The sequence below is a fragment of the Mesoplodon densirostris genome, chromosome 1 (genome assembly GCF_025265405.1).
Source record: "Mesoplodon densirostris isolate mMesDen1 chromosome 1, mMesDen1 primary haplotype, whole genome shotgun sequence".
NCBI classification, from domain to species: domain Eukaryota; kingdom Metazoa; phylum Chordata; class Mammalia; order Artiodactyla; family Ziphiidae; genus Mesoplodon; species Mesoplodon densirostris.
In genome coordinates this window covers 230,461,444-230,480,651 of record NC_082661.1, presented here as the reverse complement: position 1 = coordinate 230,480,651, position 19,208 = coordinate 230,461,444, and the positions used below count along the sequence as shown (strand labels likewise).

The following is a 19,208-nucleotide window of genomic DNA, read 5'->3' as shown; positions in this document are numbered from 1 at the left end:
CTCCCACGGGAGGGGGCGGGCCGCGACGTGCCCACGTCGGGCGCACTGCCGTTCGCGAAGCGTGCGCCGGCGGCGTGGGACCCGCCCCTTGGGGAGGGGGCGGGGTTTCTGCCTGGCAGAGGTGGGAGCTCTTGCAGTCGTAGGGGAATAGGCTTCCTGTTCCGGTTCTCGGGCTCTGGTTAGTCACGTGGAAGTGCGATCACCTAGACAATTTGCGCCTTCCGTTCACCAAAGAATCTTCCCTTTAGTGATAGAGGCGCAGATTTCGGCCGGTGACTCTGCCATGCCGAACTTGCGGCGCAGGCCCCGCCGGGGCGCCGGACGGGGCGCCAGGGCAGCCGGGCGGGACGAGCTGGTGTCGCGGTCCTTGCAGAGCGCAGAACACTGCCTGGGCTCCCAGGACTTCGGCACCGCCTATGCCCACTACCTCCTCGTGCTCAGCCTGGCGCCGGAGCTGAAAGACGATGTGAAGGTGAGGAGTGCCCTTGTTTCTCTCGCTTGCAGGCAGATCCTGTGTTCTTCTCGTATAAATAAATGAATACATAAATAAATTGGAGGGGGGTACTGTGAGTGCTTGGTGGTGGTTATTAATGTTTACTGTTCACCCTTGACTCTTCTTTTGTTCGTAACCACAGCCAGCGTATCAGAAAATATTGTCTGCTGCACCATCGAAATATATATCCAGAATCGTATCCCTTCCTACCACCTTCTTTTTTACTACACTGATTAAAGCTTCAGTCATCTTCTGACTTTTGCAATAGGCTCAGGCTCGAAACTAGGCTTTCTCCTGCAGCCTACCGCAACACAGCCAGTACGAGCTTTTCATAATAAAAGCCAGATGATGTCATTTCTCTATTTCAAAACTTCCATTTCATTAAAAATTCCGAAGGTTATATTGCATGAGGCCTCAGGTGATCTTCTGCCACCTCCTATATCTAATTGTAGCAAGTCCCTGCCCCAGGACCTTTGCACGTGTCGCTACTGTTACGTGGAACGAATGTTGAATTAAGTTTGGAATTAGCCTAAAGTAATCATTTGATGATGCATTCTTTAAATTTCAGTTATTGGATTATTTGTGAGTTATTCTGTTGAAATGCTGTACATTTTTTTTCCACGTTATTTCAGAATCTAAATTTCAAAAAGTGATTTAACTTAATTTTGCATTCAACTTTCAGCCTGAAGCTGCTTTGCTTTATTTCACCCAGGGTTTCTCAGCCTCAGTACTACTCATATTTTGGATGGAATCTTTGTTGTGGAAAACTGTCTTGTGCATTGTAGAATGTTTAGCAGCATCCCTGACTTCTACCCAGTAGATGTCAGTAGCATATAGACATTTAAATTTCAGGATCAGCTGGCTTCAGGGAGGAAAACGTGTTATGCTGAGATACAGTTTGCTCTTTTAGGTAGGCAGAAGTAGAATAATGGATCAGTCCAAGTGCTTTTTCCTCAATTCTTTGTTCGTTAGTTTCCTCTTTCGTAAAACAGGGAAAATATCTTTTTTTATATTGAGTATGTATTAAAAGTATTATCTAAAGTTTGTATTTCTTTGCCTGGTGTTCAGTAGGGTTAAGTAACTAGCTCTGTTTCCTGCAGAACAGAGTCCCCTATTTCTTTGCAGGGTCCTCTGTGAAAGACCTATCTCTTTAGTCTTTATTTCCTTCTACTCCCCATCCTCACACCTCAGCCACACCAAGTTGCTTAGCTGTAAATTCCCTGATCCATCTGTGTTTTTTCCCCTCACATCCTAGAGTCTTCTTCCTTTCCTTGACTTTCTAGTAAAATCTATCAAAATTCAGTTTCAGGTATAAACTCTTCTGTATAAAATATGTGAAGATGATATAAAATGTGTTCCTGACTACAGCCTTCTCTCTTTGCACTGGGTTGCAGTGTGGAGAACGTTTGGTGGAGGTGTAATTGGAGCTAGGGTGACAGTGGGAAGACTCTTCCTGTAGTCCAGCAAGTGGTTACAAGGACCACGTTGTAACAGTGTGGGGAAGAGGAGGTGACAGATTTAACTATAATGAGAGAGAATTGGCTGGATTTCAAATTAATTGTACTGGAGTTAAGGTAACATTCTAAGGTGACTTCTTAGTCTGAGGTTGGGTGGTACCTTAACGTTATATCCTGTGTGAGAGGAATACGATGGGTTCAGTTTAGAACATTTTGAATTTTTTCAAAATTGTATATTATATTTCTCTCTATGAGGCCTCTCTGAGGATAGGAACAGGATTTATGTTATGTTGTTCATTGGTATTCTTTGCACACCGATCAGGAAATATTTGGGTTGAGCTGAATTTGAGATGGCTGGGGGTCCCTGGTTGAGATGACCAATAGGGAGTGGTAACTATGGGTCTGAGGTTCAGGAGAGAGGGTCTCAATTGGAGATGTAGATGTAGCATCCATCAACACATAGGTGATAGTTAATGCATTGGGGATGCGTGAGAAAAGAGAAGATGGTCAAGGAAGTACTGCTGAAACATAGGAGCCCACAAAAAAGAGGTTGGTGGAGAATATGATATGGCAGCCAAGTACGGAGAGATTTTGCAGAGTGGTCAAACTGTCTTAATTCTGCATGTTACTGCCATGTAGGTGGTAAAATTTATGCGTTTACGCATTTGTTTATTTAGCAACAGGGCCTATTAAAGCTAAATTAAATTTAAGGTGATTTTCAGTTATAACTAAGTTTTATTTTCTGTGGAATCTTCAACCAATGTTGAATATTCTTTCATCTTTTTTTTCTTTTTTAATGGCTGTGCAATGCGGCTTGCGGAATCTTAGTTCTCCTACCAGGGATTGAACCGTGCCCTCAGCAGTGAAAGCTCGGAGTCCTAACCACTAGACTGCCAGGGAATTCCCTCTTTCATCATTTATGTTGCTGACTAATTTACTGTTTTCTCTTTTGTAAAGGAAACTTTTCAGTATACGCTCTTCAGATGGGCTGAAGAACTTGATGCACTCAGTCGAACACAAGACCTACTTGGTTGCTATGAGCAAGCCTTGGAACTGTTTCCTGATGATGAAGTGATTTGCAATAGTATGGGGGAGCATCTCTTCAGGTATGTAGTGGTTTCAGTATTACTAGTTAAGGATTATTCTGCATCAGTCCAGATTGGATAAATTGTACACTAATTCGAACACGGGAAGTTTAATATAGACAATTATTAATGATAACAGGGGATCAGAGTAATGAAGCATTGGCTAGTAAGAAGAGAACTGAAAAGAATATAGGAATAGCAGATATAATATGTAATAATATTATATCTTATACTACATAATAGCCACTGCCCCTGGGGCTGAGATGGAGCATCCATGGAAGAGTTCCTCTCACTGGGCTGAGATCCAGACTTTGTTGGAGAGGACATAGCCCTCATTCACAGGATGGCAGAGAAGCCACTGTGGTCCCTTGCCAGGGAATTTGTTGTAAATCTGTTCTCTGGAACTTCCTGGAAATTTGCTGTTTCCTTTTGTAAGAGTGCCGTTCCCTGTTTGGGTTCCAGAATGTCTTTTCTGCTTAAACCATACCCAAAATGAATAGTCTGATTCAATCTTTAAAATGGGCAGAATGCTTAGAGGTGCTTGTGAAGAAGTATGAGTGTAAAAGGGTTCTACTAGCTTAGTTCCCTTCAGTGTGTGGACCACACACTGGTGTGGTCCACAGATTACCAGTCAATGACAAAGAAGTGTAAAAATTGTGAGTAAACAGTTAGAAATGTATGTAGCAATTTGACATTGCTGTAAATCCAAGCATGTGGTCAGGGAACTCCCTTGCTGAGGAGAGCATGGACCACTCTGCTGCTGAAATCTGGTGTGGGAGTTGCACACTAAGTAATCATGTGCAGTACAAATGTGTTGGTCTACAGATACTTAGATATTTTAAAAGGAAAGGGAGTTCTTTATCATAGATAGTTTAACACTGTTCTGGATAGTTTGATAGTTTTCTCCCCCTGTCTTTTATTATTGATTTGCTCACATCTAATTTAGTAGTAGTTTTTTGGGTGACTCACCTTTAACTTTTTTCCTTAGACACAATGCCTCTCTTTTTGCAGTCATATTTATTTGGTTTCTTTTGTATTTAATTAAAATATATAATAATAACAAGTGCAACTGGTGTAAACTGGTCTGGCAGCAAATACAATGGACTCTTTTTTTTTTTAATTTATACTTATTTACTTATTTTTTACTGAAATATAGTTGACTTACAATATTATATTACTTTCGGGTATACAACATAGTGAGTCTGCATTTTTATAGATTATACTCAATATAAAGTTAATATAAAATATTAATTAACTATATTCCCTGTGCTGTGCATTACATTGTTGTGTCTCATTTATTTTATTATTTTTTTAATAGATCTTTATTGGAGTATAATTGCTTCACAGTACTGTGTTAGTTTCTGTTGTACATCAAAGTGAATCAGCCATATGCATACAGATGTCCCCATATCCCTTCCCTCTTGCGTCTCCCTCCCACCCTCCCTATCCCACCCCTCTAGGTGGTCACAAAGCACTGAGCTGATCTCCCTGTGCTATGCGGCTGCTTCCCACTAGCTATCTGTTTTACGTTTGGTAGTGTATATATGTCCATGCCACTCTCTCACTTCGTCCCAGCTTACCCTTCCCCCTCCCCGTGTCCTCAAGTCCGTTCTCTACGTCTGCATCTTTATTCCTGCCCTACAACTGACTCTTGATGACCGACCATTCAACTCAATTGCTGAGGGAAAAGGTATGCAGGCACAGCAAAGAGGCACCTCTTAGCCATAGGCATTAATATCTTATACAGAGGGAGTGGTTTTTAGAAACCACTGGTGTTCTAGAAAGTTGTTTAAATGGAGGATGGCTAGGAGAGCCTCTACTATACCATAGTAAAGTAGTAATTCATAGTCAGTCAGTTGTTAGTGTCCTGGAATGCATAAATATAAAAGGGATTCAGAAAGGAAAGAAGTGAGTGAGAATTGCAGTCCTCACAGAAGGCTTCCCAAGGAGATGGCACTTGAGTTGCGTAGGATTTGGGGTGCTGGTGAGGGGTTCTCAGGCCAGATGAGTGGCACGAACAAAGCACTGTAATTGATAGTATATAGTTGGATATTCTGTCTGTTATTTTTTACTGTAGAATGGGCTTTAGAGATGAAGCAGCCGGGTATTTTCGTAAAGCAGTAAAGCTAAACCCGGATTTCAGTGACGCAAAGGAGAATTTTTATCGTGTTGCAAACTGGTTGGTGGAACGCTGGCACTTTATCATGCTTAATGACACGAGAAGGAATACGATTTATAATGCAGCAATCCAAAAGGCGGTTTGTTTGGGCTCCAAAAGTGTGTTGGACATTGGAGCAGGAACTGGAATACTAAGGTTTGTTGGAATTGTGTTTTAATTATGTATACATATATACTAATGTAAATTAAGGATTGTACCAAATATGGAAACTTTAACAGCAGAATTTAAAAGTAGAGTTTATTTCTCATAATCTTGTTATGATTATTCATGGAACTATTATTATTGTATTTTTCACTATAACTTTTACTTAATTAAGAACTCGACATAACCACCAAGAAAAATTGGGGGTTATCATTGAAATTTTAAATAATGAATTTTAAGAGTATTTTTTACATTAACATTCTGGTTGAATCTAGTTGTTTAAAGTCTATTGGCATTCTGCATGCCAGTTGTGTTTTAATAAGGTGAATGTCATGATTTATTGTATGATTTATTGCTTGACAAGAATATTAGCTCATTTTTTAAAATGCAGAATAATGGTTGTGTTAAAAAATAAAAGGAAAACCTCATGTTTAAGCATTATAATTCCACTAAAATTTGAAAAATTACAGTAGATTATTTTTTCTTGATGGAACACTTTTTCCTCTTGTAGCATGTTTGCTAAAAAAGCTGGAGCGCACTTGGTGTATGCCTGTGAGTTATCCAAGACCATGTATGAACTTGCCTGTGATGTAGTGGCAGCAAACGAGATGGAAGCAGGGATCAAACTCTTACATATGAAGTCGCTTGACATAGAAATTCCAAAACACATTCCTGAAAGGTATTATAATATGAACTAATTTTAGTGTTTATAATCCACTATTTTTTTTAAAAAATTAAGATATTCACATTTCTAGTCCCAACAAAAATGCTAAAACCCTTATATTGTAAAGATGCAGATATAGGATAGTTTAGCATAAGATTGATTTTCATAGTAAGGTCATATTCTTGATAAAAGAGATGTAAAGATCTTGAGAAAAATTTGTGGCAAGGGATTTAATACAGAAGCTTCCGCTTTAGCAAGTTACTTTACCTTTGTTAATTTCAGTGTTCTAGTCCTTCTGTGTGGTCAATAACTATTTAAAATTTGTACTTAAAAATAATGCGTGAGTAGATGAAGCTTGATGGGCTTAATCACATTTGGTGTTAATATCCCTGGCTATCCTAGCTTTGGCTTTGGAAGCGTCAGCTGTCAATGTAGTTTGGCTTGGGCCCTTCAAAGCACCAAAGTTGTGTCTGTCCTCAAGGCACCTACAGTCTAGATAGGAAGATAAGGGATATTCATGAAAATATCTTTATCTTCTAATTACACAAATGAACGATACTGGCAGTAAGTAGTGAAGAGGTTCAGAGAAGGGAGACATGTTTTTGGTGTGTCTTTGAGTGAAATATTCTAGAAAGAAAGAATGGACAGGAGATCAGAGCTCTGTGGATTAGGCTTTCGTGGAAACTGACAGGTGTGGGTAAAGCAAGAGAAGTACCGGGAGAGGGACACGCAGTGTGTAGAGGTAAGCACAGCAGAGGTAGAGGCAGGATTCTGAGGGGCAGGCCTCCTCACCCGCACTAAATGTTATTTACAGATCAAGGAAAATTAGAACCGAGAAAGAGTATTCATTTCGGTAAGTCGGGGAGTCACTGGCGATAGAGAGTATCTTTATAGAGTGTTGGGGATAGAAGTCCAGTTACTCAGGGTGAAGGAGGGGGACTGGTAAAGGTAATGGGTATGAACCACTCCTTAAGACTTAGGCAATGAAAGGATAATCCAAGAGGCAGGGGGTCAAATGAAGGTTGTGTACTCCCACTACTGTCCCCGCCAGGAAGCTGCCGGTGGAGAACAGAGGAGCCTGAACCTTCCTCAAGATTCAAGGGTAGATATTCAACACAAAATGTATTAGAAAATTTTACATAGGAACTGTTGCTATAATATACTCTTCCTTTCTCCTCTCAGCTTTGACATCTTTTATATAAATAGCATGATATTTTACTTACATATATTTTTAAAAAATCATTCTATAGAGTGTCCCTTGTTGTAACAGAAACTGTCGATGCAGGTTTATTTGGAGAAGGAATTGTGGAGAGTTTGATTCATGCATGGGAGCATTTACTTTTGCAGCCAAAGGTAAGCAGCATGAAAACACTTACATTTGATTAAGAATTCATTATTCAGTAGATAATTTATTGAGCCCCTAGCATAATTGCAAATCAGTGTGAGATACTCCCACTCTTGAGGTGCATACTGCCCTGTTGGAAAGAAATCAGTGTGAAAAAACATTTAATAACATAGTGCAGTGTATCCTTGTGTGCCCAAATGGTGTATATAGGCAAAAAACACTCCAGGACAGAATTCTTAGGAATTGAGATTACGTTATGAAGGGATTGACTCTGGAATTGTTGAGAAGGGTTGAGAAAGGGAGCTACTTTCAGTCTCACAGCCTTCACTGCTTGTATTTTTTGGCAGGTTATCAAAAGGGAATATAGTGATAACTGGCGTGGTATGGTTTTAAGGTACGAGTTGAACCCAGGCTACTGCTTGGACAGGACTGATTTTTATAATTGCCAAGTTATATTTTGCATTGAAATCCTCTACTGTGGCCCAGTAAATTGTAGATTTGGTTTATATATATGTATTATGAATGAAAGGATTTTAACATTTAATAAGAATTTAATACTTACAGAAAATGATTTGGATTTAAAATAGCTAATGAAAGGTTGCAAGAAGAGCAGTTTGTTTTTCAAGTAGGTAATGGTGATTTTGGCCTCTCAGTTAAAGTCATACTGAATAGTCTTTTGTTGTATGCAGACTTAGAGACTTCTAGCTCCCCACCTCCCTCCCTCCCTTCCTTCCTATTTGTACTGGAAAAAAAAAAAATATATATATATATATATATATGTACACACACACACACACACACACATATAGCAATGAAAATAAAAAACTTTTTAAAGGGAAAAAAACCCTTAACCTGCTTATCTTTTTTTTTTTTTTAATAAACTTCTGCCTTTCCCATGATGAGTACTTTATTTTTTTTTAAGTTATTTATTTTAATTTATTTATTTTCGGCTGCATTGGGTCTTCATTGCTGCGCACAGGCTTTCTCTAGTGGCAGCAAGTGGGGACTACTCTTTGTTGCGGTGCACAGTCTTCTCATCGTGGTGGCTTCTCTTGTTGTGGAGCACAGGCTCTAGGCACACGGGCTTCAGTAGTTGTGGCACATAGGCTCAGTAGTTGTGGCTTGCGGGCTCTAGAGTGCAGGCTCAGTAGTTGTGGCGCACAGGCTTAGTTGCTCTGTGGCATGTGGGATCTTCCTGGACCAGGGCTCGAACCCGTGTTCTCTGCATTGGCAGGCGGATTCTTAACCACTGTGCCACCAGGGAAGTCCTGCTTATCTTAATTATTGTTTTTTTGAGTTTTTTTCTGATAAATTTTCATAGCTTGCCATCATACACACATATTTTGACATAAATATAACAATATAATTTTTATTGTTATATTTTTAGACCAAAGGTGAAAATGGTAATTGTGAAAAATATGGGAAAGTTATACCGGCAAGTGCTGTTATATTTGGGATGGCAGTAGAATGTGCAGAGATAAGAAGACATCATAGGTAAGTGATTATTTAAATAGTAAATATTAAAAAATAGTAATTTTAAGGCGTAGACTGTATTTCAGAGGTTATTTAGTGGACATTTATTCAGATGAGAATGTGTAGTTTTCTGACCTTTAAATTCATGATGTTTATTCCAGTCTTAATTTTCTTTTTGCTTTTTTTAAACTTTCTTCGAAAACAACTCTAGGATTAAAATCAGCTTTCAGTTTTCTAGTGGAAAATTAATTTTGATACAACTTATTATCCTTTTGATGTGTGATAGATTCATGAGAAAAATACTAAGTTAAGACTGATTTTAGAGAAAGTGAAGTAAAAATTTCCAATGTGAAAATAATTTTATTTCTCCCATTTTTCTCTTCTTAATAACTATTGATATTATAATGTTTTCTGGTTGGGTGGGATGAAATTTTAGGATCTTTCTACCCTTGAGATTCTGAGATTTATCACGTGTGATACAGGTGAAAAATTTTTTTAGTTATAGAAGTTTCTTGGTTACATTTTTTCTTGAACATTAATGAATTTTTTTATTTTGCTAAAATATTGATCCATAGTTTTTGGGGACTTTTTAAGGAGGCCCTCCATCTGATAACTTGATAGTGTTAAATGTAACATATTTACATTTTAAGAAATACTGATGAGTAAAAGAAGAACATAAAAATCATCCCAAAGGCTCACTTGTAGGCAACTCTACTGTTCATCCTTGTTGTATGAATACACCACAGTGCATTCCTCCATTTTGCTGGTGATGGACATTTAGGTTATATCCAGTTTGGGGAGTATTGGAAATAGCACAGCTATAAACATTCTTTCTTTTTTTTAAAGTGTTTTCAGCCATTCTCTAATGTGGTTTTATTTATTTACTTACTTTTGCTGTGTTGGGTCTTCGTTTCTGTGCGAGGGCTTTCGCCAGCTGTGGCAAGTGGGGGCCACTCTTCATCGCGGTGTGCGGGCCTCTCATTGCGGAGCACAGGCTCCAGACACGCAGGCTCAGTAGTTGTGGCTCACGGGCCTAGCTGCTCCGTGGCATGTGGAATCCTCCCAGACCAGGGCTCGAACCCGTGTCCCCTGCTTTAGCAGGCAGATTCTCAACCACTGCGCCACCAGGGAAGCCCCCTGTAAACATTCTTGAACATTCTTTTGGTGGTGGTCTGTATGAATTTCTGTTGGTTGTGTTCCTAAAAGTGCAAATGTCAGACACTCTGAGGTTCCCATATTAAGAATGAATCTAGAATACTCACGTTCAGCCTGAGCAGGAACTACGAAGGTCTTCCAGAGTGGTCTTGTTAATTTTCTGTTCCTACCAATAGTGCATGAAACTATTCTTACAACACTTACTTTCCCCATTCTGGTGGTTGTGTAGTATGGCTTTAACTTCATTTCCCTGGTGACTAACTTTTCATATGCTTATTGGTCGTTTGGATATGATCTTTTGTACAGTGTCTAAGTCTTTTGCCTATTTTTGTGTTTCTTTTATTGTGGGAATTTAAAACTATATTTTGGATATTTGCCCTTTGTTGAGTAAAATGTATTACACATCTCTTCTCCTACTCAGTGGCTTGCCTTTTTACTTTCTTCCTGGGTATCTTTTGATGAGCAGAGTTCTTAATTTTAATGTACACTTATTTATCATTTGTTTTCCTTTATAGTTAGTGATTGTGTTTATAACTGTGTTTAAGAAACCTTTTTCTATGAAGCTTTATTGCATTTTTATATTTATTTTTGCTGGATTCAATATTTGATGGTGTTACTTGATTCTTAAAAAAAACAAAACACAAAAAACCAAACCCGTCTTTCTCCTTTTCCTCTCTTATTCCCCCTCTTACCAGGGTGGGTATTAAGGACATTGTCGGGATCTGTTTGCCAACCAGTGTGAAATTTCAGAGTCCAGCTTATTCTTCCGTAGATGCTGAAGAAACAATTGAACCTTATACAACCGAAAAGATGAGTCGAGTTCCTGGGGGATATTTGGCTTTGACAGAATGCTTTGAAATTATGACAGTAGATTTCAACAATCTTCAGGTAAAAGTAAAAGTTCAATTACTGTTTTTTTTCTAATATATATACATTTATTTATTTATTTGGTTTTATTTTTGGCTGCGTTGGGTTTTCGTAGCTGCGCGGGCTTTCTCTAGTTGTGGCGAGCGGGGGCTACTCTTCCTTGCCGTGTGAGGGCTTCTCATTGTGGTGGCTTCTCTTGTTGCGGAGCACGGGCTCCAGGTGCACGGGCTTCAGTAGTTGTGACTCGCAGGCTCTAGAGCGCAGGCTTAGTAGTTGTGCACAGGCTTAGTTGCTCCGCAACATGTGGGATCTTCCCAGACCAGGGCTTGAACCTGTGTCCCCTGCATTGGCAGGCGGATTCTTAACCACTGCGCCACCAGGGAAGCCCCAGTTACTGTTTTTAAGCATTAAATTTCATGCATTATTTTAAATAGTTAATACATAAGACAGTCTTATTTTATGAGTTTGTGTGGGATTCCACTGACTATATGTAAAGAAAATGATTAAACGGTAACCAGAATTCCCTCCTGAAGTTATTTACTTACTGTAAATACAGAGAAAAAAATCGCAAAGGTTTTTGGGAATGTACAGTGTGCCTGGTGCTTTCATGGGTATTCTTAGGTGGCTCTTAAAACAGTGTTGCAATACAGTTATAATTATCCTGTGCTATACAGATGAAGAAACTATAGCTTACGTTAATTCCCCCCAAATATGAACGTAGGGGCAGGAGTTATAACCTAGGTCTTCTGACTCTTCTCTGTGTCATCCTGCCATTTCAAATTAACAGTATTCCTTGAAATGAAACGTAATTCAGCTCTCTAGACTGTATGTGACCAGCCATCTTGGCTTGCCAGGACTGAGGGGTTCCCCAGAGACAGTCTTGGGCAAACCAGGACAAGTTGCCGTCACCCTGGTGTGTCTGTGTGGGTGGTGGAGGGGTGCACTGCACAAAGAAAGAGCCCAAGGAAACTGAGAAAGGTTACATCGAGTCCTTCTCCGGAGATCTTCCTGTAAGGCTAAATGTTTAAGTACATTAAGCTTTTGAGATGAAACTTGCCTGCATACAGAAGACTTTGTGAGGGTCATTTTAGCCTAAGATCTTTGTAATTTAATGAAAGCTTTCTCCTATTAATTGTTACTAGTTTTTTTTGTTTGTTTTTTGAGGTGGTGTGGAACTAAATTAACACTTTGGCATTGATTACTGTGGCTGAGCTTCACAAGCATTTCTTTTCTGATGTAACAACCTTCCGCTGGGGAACAGTACAATCATAGCTGCTGAGTATTCCAGAGCTATCCTTTTCTTATTTTAATTTTTCTTTGCCACGCACACATGAAAACACCTTATTAAGACTTTAATTTTGAAAATAATATCTGCCTGTTTAACATTTCCAAGTAATACAGTAGAAAGGAAGAAGAAAAAGTATATTTTTTCCTTTTTAAAATCTAGGCCCTTCTTTCTCCAGGTCACCAGTTGAAATACATCTTTTCAGACTTGCTTTTCTAATCCTACACACACACACACACACACACACACACACACACACACACACTTTTTTTTTGCGGTACGCGGGCCTCTCACTGTTGTGGCCTTGCCCATTGGGGAGCACAGGCTCTGGACGCGCAGGCTCAGCGGCCATGGCTCACGGGCCCAGCCACTCCGTGGCATGTGGGATCTTCCCGGACCGGGGCATGAACCCGTGTCCCCTGCATCGGCAGGCGGACTCTCAACCACTGTGCCACCAGGGAAGCCCCACACACTTTTTTAAAACAAAATAATCTCTATTGCTTTGCCACTCGCTACCCTCATTCAACACTATGTCATGGACTTCTTTCTACATCAGTAATATGTGTCTGCCTCATTGTCTGTAATAACTGTATGGTACTCACTACCATATACCATATATCAGAGCTTCCCATCCAGCATGCCTTAAATGGTTGTAGGTGTGCCAAGATACCGATCCCCTAAGGGCACTGGGCAGGACTGAGAACTTACAGAAATGGGAATGGATACGATATTGGGGCAAGTATATAATGAATGTCTAAAATCCTCTTATTCCTTTAACATTTTTGTCAGGAATTAAAAAGTCTTGCAACTAAAAAACCTGATAAAATTGGTATCCCTGTTACTAAAGAAGGCATACTCGATGCTATTGTGGTTTGGTTTGTGCTCCAGCTTGATGATGAACACAGTTTATCCACAAGTCCTAGTGAGGAAACATGCTGGGAACAGGCTGTCTACCCCGTACATGACCTTGCAGGTATATCTTGTCTAATTTTTGTTGTTGTTTTTTAAAACTTTTTGTTTTAATCCTCTAAGCATTTGAGTCAGTGTCAGAAAATTCACTATGAATATGAAGTTTGCAGTCAAGGGAGACTGGTTAAATCTTTCAGAATTTTCTTTTTCTTTTTTAAAAGTAGTTTTAAATAATTAATATATGTGGTTAAGAAGAGAGACTAAAATTGACATGTACACACTGCTGTATTTAAAATAGATGACCAACAGGACCTACTGTATAGCACAGGGAACTCTGCTCAATACTCTGTAATAACCTAAATGGGAAAAGAATTTGAAAAAGAACTAGATACATGTATATGTATAAATGAATCTCTCTTCTGTACACCTGAAACTAACAGCATTGTTAATCAACTATATTCCAATATTAAAAAAAAAAAGACTAAAACACAACTCTGCTGCATACCACTCAAAAATATCTATCATTAAATCATTTCTTCAGCTCTGATTACTCTAGTTATCAGTAAATAAGAGAAAAGCTAGTCCATTTTTTATGGAACATAGCGGAAAAGTCCTGCTTTTAGTGCAGGAATTCTTACCACTTACAGAATCTGATAGCATCTGTGGAGCCCCAGGTCCTAGAAATATGCATACTCATAGAAGTACAGAATTTTGCAGTTTAGAGTTCATGAATCCATGGACATACTTACGGATGTCTTATATCAAAGATATTTTTTGTTTAGAAATTTTTCACTAGCAATTTTATGGGTTTCAATATAGTTTACAGCAGTTGTATTACATAGAAAAATTCTACCTTTTTAAAACTGGAAGGTAATAAATACTTCTATATAAGTCTCTTAATTAAGGATCTAATTTGGCAAGGTCATTAAGTCATGGAATCAATATAGTATTGTGGCCAGTGTGGGTTTTGGAGTCAGGTAGATTTGAAATTGGGTCTTGGCTACTTACTGACTTCCTGGCAGGCCTTGCTGGTTATTTCGTAGAGCTTTTGTTATGTGATGTATAAAGGTGGGATGATGCTGGGAATTCTTTGTTGGTCCAGTGGTTAGGACTCTGCGCTTTCACTGCCTAGGGCCTGGGTTCAGTCCCTGGTTGGGGAACTAAGATCCTGCAAGCTGTGCGGCGTGGCCAAAAAAAAAAAAAAAAGGGAGGATGCTGCCTATGTTGCAGGATTGTTGTAGGAATTATTAGACATACTAGGTATAAAATGCCTACCATAGTGACTGGCACTCAATAAATAGCACTTACTTTAAAATTTTGCTTATTCTAACTCTCTTTCAGTAACTTAGATGGTATTTTTTTTTAAAAAAGTCCTTCTTTGGGAAAGGATATTTTAAATGTGTAAACACAAGAATAGCAACTGTATTTCCAACTGGCTCTATGGCTAATAAGGAATTGCAATTATACATTTACACTTTAAAGTTTTACGACGTGTGAAAGCTCATGGATAAGAGCCTGATACAGTCTTTATTGTAGGACTTAGTCCTTCCTTATATTTTCAAATTCCTAAACATGCAAGAATATCTAAGTACTTACAGTTAGGAGATATTACTGACAAGGTGCTACTGAATGCTGCCTTGTTCTTTTGGAAATTTCTCTTAGAGAAAAGAATGTCCCTTTAAGCTAAAGTGAGGTTTGGTGCTGATCCCTGAATTGCATCTATCTTTGTTATTGTTGGCTTCATTACCAAAGATTGAAAGTCCCCTGTAGTCCTTCCCCCACCCTCCAATTTGGGGACATTGATGGTACCTAGTGATTACAGTAAAAGCACTATAATACTGATAGTTAAGGTCCAATAATGATCTCTTGAATCTCTCTATTATGCTGTAAGTCAATTGGATCTTCTAACCTCAGTTTTTCACTATGTAAAGCTGGAGGGATTTTCCTAGTTTTGTTTTTTTGGGTTTTTTTTTGAAATGAATAGATTAATTCACTTAATTCTTTTAAGTCAATAGTTGCAATCCTTCCTGTCGTGGTTTAAAAAATGACAGGAGGACAGAGGTGTTTGTGTGATCCTCAGACTTATACACACTCATATTCATCAATTACAATCTTTTTTCTTTCTTCCTGTTTTATGAAGACTACTGGATAAAGCCTGGGGACCAGGTGATGATGGAAGTGTCTTGTCAAGATTGTTACTTAAGAATCCAGAGTATCAGTGTCTTCAATTCGGAACATGAAGTGGATGTTGGGAAAAGTTTTACCAAGAATAAAGACTTGCTGCCTTTAGGAAATGAGGCTGAACTCTGTAGTGCCCTGGCCAATCTTCAGACCAGTAAACCAGATGCTGTGGAGCAGACTTGTGTATTGGAATCTACAGAAATTGCTTTGCTTAATAACATCCCATACCATGAAGGCTTTAAAATGGCAATGAAGAAAGTGTTGTCTTCACTGACTCTGGAGAAACGGGGTCAGGCCATGGATACTCAGTGTCAGAATAACGAGATGAGCTGTGCAAGTGGACAGAATAATTCTGAACAGAGCATCCCTGAGCCTTTGTATGTGTTAGATGTGTCTGAGGGCTTCTCTATTCTGCCTATAATTGCTGGGATGCTCGGGCAGGTTAAACCTTACAGTTCTGTGGAGAAAGACCAGCATCGTATGACTCTGGACCTCATATCTGAAGCCAATCACTTTCCTAAAGAAACACTTGAGTTTTGGCTGAGACACGTGGAAGATGAATCTGCTGTGTTGCAAAGGCCAAAATCAGACAAGTTGTGGAGTATAATTATCCTGGATGTCATTGAGCCATCTGGGCTCATTCAGCAGGAAATAATGGAAAAAGCAGCAATCTCCAGGTAAAACACAAAATACAACCTTTGGTTTATTTGAGCTCAGCTTCATGTAAGTTCTTTTAGTTCTTTGATGGTGTAACTGCACAAATGAGTCATTGTGTGTTCCTCAAGCATTGCTTTTCAGGACCTGTAACTTCTTGTCTTTCTCTTTCTGTGCATGTCATTACTGAATTTTTTTTTTTAAGGATCCTCTGCCCTGCAGGTGTGAAGAGAGCCTGCTTTGGGATTGGACTGCCTATGTATAATATAGGGAATTAATTAGAGCTCTATAAGAACAGATAGGACATTCAAGGGTAAATAAGGAAAAATCAAATTTCATCTTTATAAGAAACACTGATGAGAAACGTATAGTATGCATCTGGTGGTGTATTGGGAGAGCAGAGTGCTGCTTGGGAACAAGTCCTCGTCCTTTTAGGTCCTAAAATCTCTAGTTTATAGTACAGTTCTCTCCCTAAGGAATTTGTCCTTCAGTTTAGGTTACTGGCGACAAACTTGACCCTAGTATTTAAAATCAAAAGCAAATCTGGCTAAGCTTCCAAGTTCTTCAGTTGTGCTGCTCAGATCTGAAAAGATGGCAATATTTAACATTTGGGGGCCCAAGTTTAAGTAAAATGAATCTATAGGCTTTAAATTTTGTGGTAGATGAACAGGGGTTGTTTTGTAGTACAGGAGCAGTGGTGGAACTGCAGACCAAACTGTAATAGCAAAAGGCAAATTGTTCAGGAAAAAAACATTTGCTTATATAGTTAATTATATTTTAGCTTTTATATGCATTTTCTTTTGTTAACCACGCTTATCTTTTCTTATGAGGTAACTAGTAAAAATCACTGCCATTTTCTAGTCTTTAAAACAATCTTGTACATATCACAAATTATGGGGATATAGAGGTCTGACATATATAAATAGAAACATACACACACTCTCTTAAAATTTTAAACAGGTGTACTTTAGGTAGAGTATAGAACAAGGAGCTGGAAGGGTGGGTTTGAATCTAGTCTCAGATTTGTCTGTGAATTCCTGACATAGTAAAATTTTTTTTAAGTCATTTAATATCTCTCGTCCTCAGCTTCCCTCATCTATAAAATGGGGGATACTGGATTAGATAGATGCCTTTGAAGGCATTTCAGCCCTACGAATTTCTGACACAGATGGGGTTTGACTTATTTGGTAGAATCACCTTGGAAAGGTATATAGTTTACCTAATGGTTTATTTATTTTTAGTTTTGATTTAATTCTTTTTCTAATTTTTTTTATTGTGGTAAAATGCACATAAAATTTTTCATCTTAACCGTCTTGAAGTGGATAGTTCAGTGGTATTAAATACTTTCGTAGTGTGGGGCAGTCGTTTCCCCAACCATCCTCGGAACTCTTTTCATCTTGTAAAATTGAAACTTTATACCCATTAAACAATAACTCTTCATCCCACCCTCCCCCACCAGGGCCGGGCAACCACCATTCTACTCTCTGCTTCTATGAGTTTGACTCCTGTACCTCATATGACTGGAATCATGCAGTATTTGTTGGTTTTGTGTGTGCGTGTATGTGTGTGAGACTCTTACTTCACTTAGCATAATGTCCTTCAGGTTCATCCCTGTTGTAGTATATGTCAGAATTCCCTTCCTTTTTCAGGTGGAATAATCTTCCATTGTATGTATATGTCCCATTTTGCTTATCCATCCATTGATGGGCTGATGGGTTATGTTAGTGGGAAACAACTTATGTAAAGCTGCCTACAGTTCCCCTCCAGTGTTTCTCAGCAGAGGGAGGGGTCCGGTTGGCAGTTTGGGTGGGACGGTTTTTTAGGGGGTGGGGCGGGGTCAGTTCTCAGGTAGGACTCTGCTCTATGTGTTGCAGGATGTTTGGCACCTCTGGAACTCAATGCTGGTAGCACCCGCGATCGCTGTTTTAGCGAGTGTTCGCCCCGTCCCGCAGAACAGCTCCTGAGTCACAGTGGAAGCCAGTGCTCCTGCCCTTCAGCCAGAGCTCCTGCCCAGGCCCCGTACCAGGTGCTCCTGGAGGTGTCAGCTTCCCTGGCTTCCGGGGCCAGGGGTGGGCAGCGACTCCCACCCAAGCCTTTTATGATTATCTTTAGCCGCTGACAGTGGGGAGGCCTCATGATGGGTCAAAGAGGATGCACTCAGGGGTTGGGAGGCTAGATTGTATTTAGGATAAGGCTAAAGGGCATCTGTCTCACTGGATACCAACCCTCCCAAAAGAAAGGCAAGGAAAAAAAGAAGCCACTACACAAACTTAAGTATTCAGCTACCTTTGCTAACGTTGTTTTAAAATGTTCATTATTAACTTTTATTCAGTCATACTAGATTAAAATACAGGAGAAAGTTTAAAAGCCTGGTGAGCTTTTTTTTTTTTTTTAATTTAAACCCATTTTAAAACACTTTGTGTTGGATCCCAAGGAAACGGTGAAGAGTTTCTTCAGAATTTTTGCCATTTATGGTTAGAGTTTTGAGTTGGAACATATATATTTTTTTTTTCCTGAGGGTACAGATGGTTCAGATATATTACTTGGCTTTGCAGAGGGGTCCACTGAGGAGTCTGGCAGCTGCCGTGGTGTGACAACAAACCAACCACTCAGTGTCTGTGAAGCTAAGTGGAGTTGCAAGGAGATTACTGTTTTATCTACACATGACTAAGAAGCATTCTTGTTAGTAACGGTAACATTGAGTTAAGAAGGATCTGAGTTAAGATTTTAGATTAAAATAGTGTGAACACGGCCTTTTAAAATAATTTGCATACTTGCTTTTGTGTAGTATTTATCTCTGGCATGGTTGTTAGTACTTGATTCAGCCTTTTCTGACTTTCCAGGGTTCAGCAGATGTATTTTATTTATTTATTTATTTTTTGTGGTACACGGGCCTCTCACTGTTGTGGCCTCTCCCGTTGCGGAGCACAGGCTCCGGACGCGCAGGCTCAGCGGCCATGGCTCACGGGCCCAGCCGCTCCGTGGCATATGGGATCCTCCCAGACCGGGGCACGAACCCGTGTCCCCTGCATCGGCAGGCAGACTCTCAACCACTGTGCCACCAGGGAAGCCCAGCAGATGTATTTTTGACATCTTGTTTAGCCTGATTTCTGGTTACCCCCTAAATGACCTAATGGTATTGCCCTCCCTCCCTCCCTTTATGGCTAGAAGTTTGGCTTTTATTAACCTATGTGCTTTTTGTTTGCTGATTTAAGAGAACGCTACCTTCTTGTGGCTATTTGGGGGTGGAGGGAATTAGTCAAGCAACGTAAAGCTCTGTGGCTAGTCTCTCATTTGAGACTTTGTGATCTTAAGAAAAA

At 39.5% G+C, this 19,208-nt stretch overlaps 1 protein-coding gene across 1 annotated transcript in view; it reads left to right on the top strand.

Moving 5' to 3' along the window:
* Positions 1 to 136: 136 nt before the first annotated feature.
* Positions 137 to 19,208, top strand: part of PRMT9 (protein arginine methyltransferase 9) — a 31,371-nt gene continuing 12,299 nt past the window's right edge. The window contains exons 1-9 of the mRNA XM_060116108.1: positions 137 to 472; positions 2,908 to 3,056; positions 5,113 to 5,349; positions 5,867 to 6,034; positions 7,270 to 7,372; positions 8,752 to 8,858; positions 10,688 to 10,880; positions 12,934 to 13,117; positions 15,194 to 15,911. Coding sequence (XP_059972091.1) covers positions 284 to 472; positions 2,908 to 3,056; positions 5,113 to 5,349; positions 5,867 to 6,034; positions 7,270 to 7,372; positions 8,752 to 8,858; positions 10,688 to 10,880; positions 12,934 to 13,117; positions 15,194 to 15,911 — 2,048 coding nt within the window. The 5' untranslated portion in view covers positions 137 to 283. The remainder of the gene's footprint in view (positions 473 to 2,907; positions 3,057 to 5,112; positions 5,350 to 5,866; positions 6,035 to 7,269; positions 7,373 to 8,751; positions 8,859 to 10,687; positions 10,881 to 12,933; positions 13,118 to 15,193; positions 15,912 to 19,208) is intronic.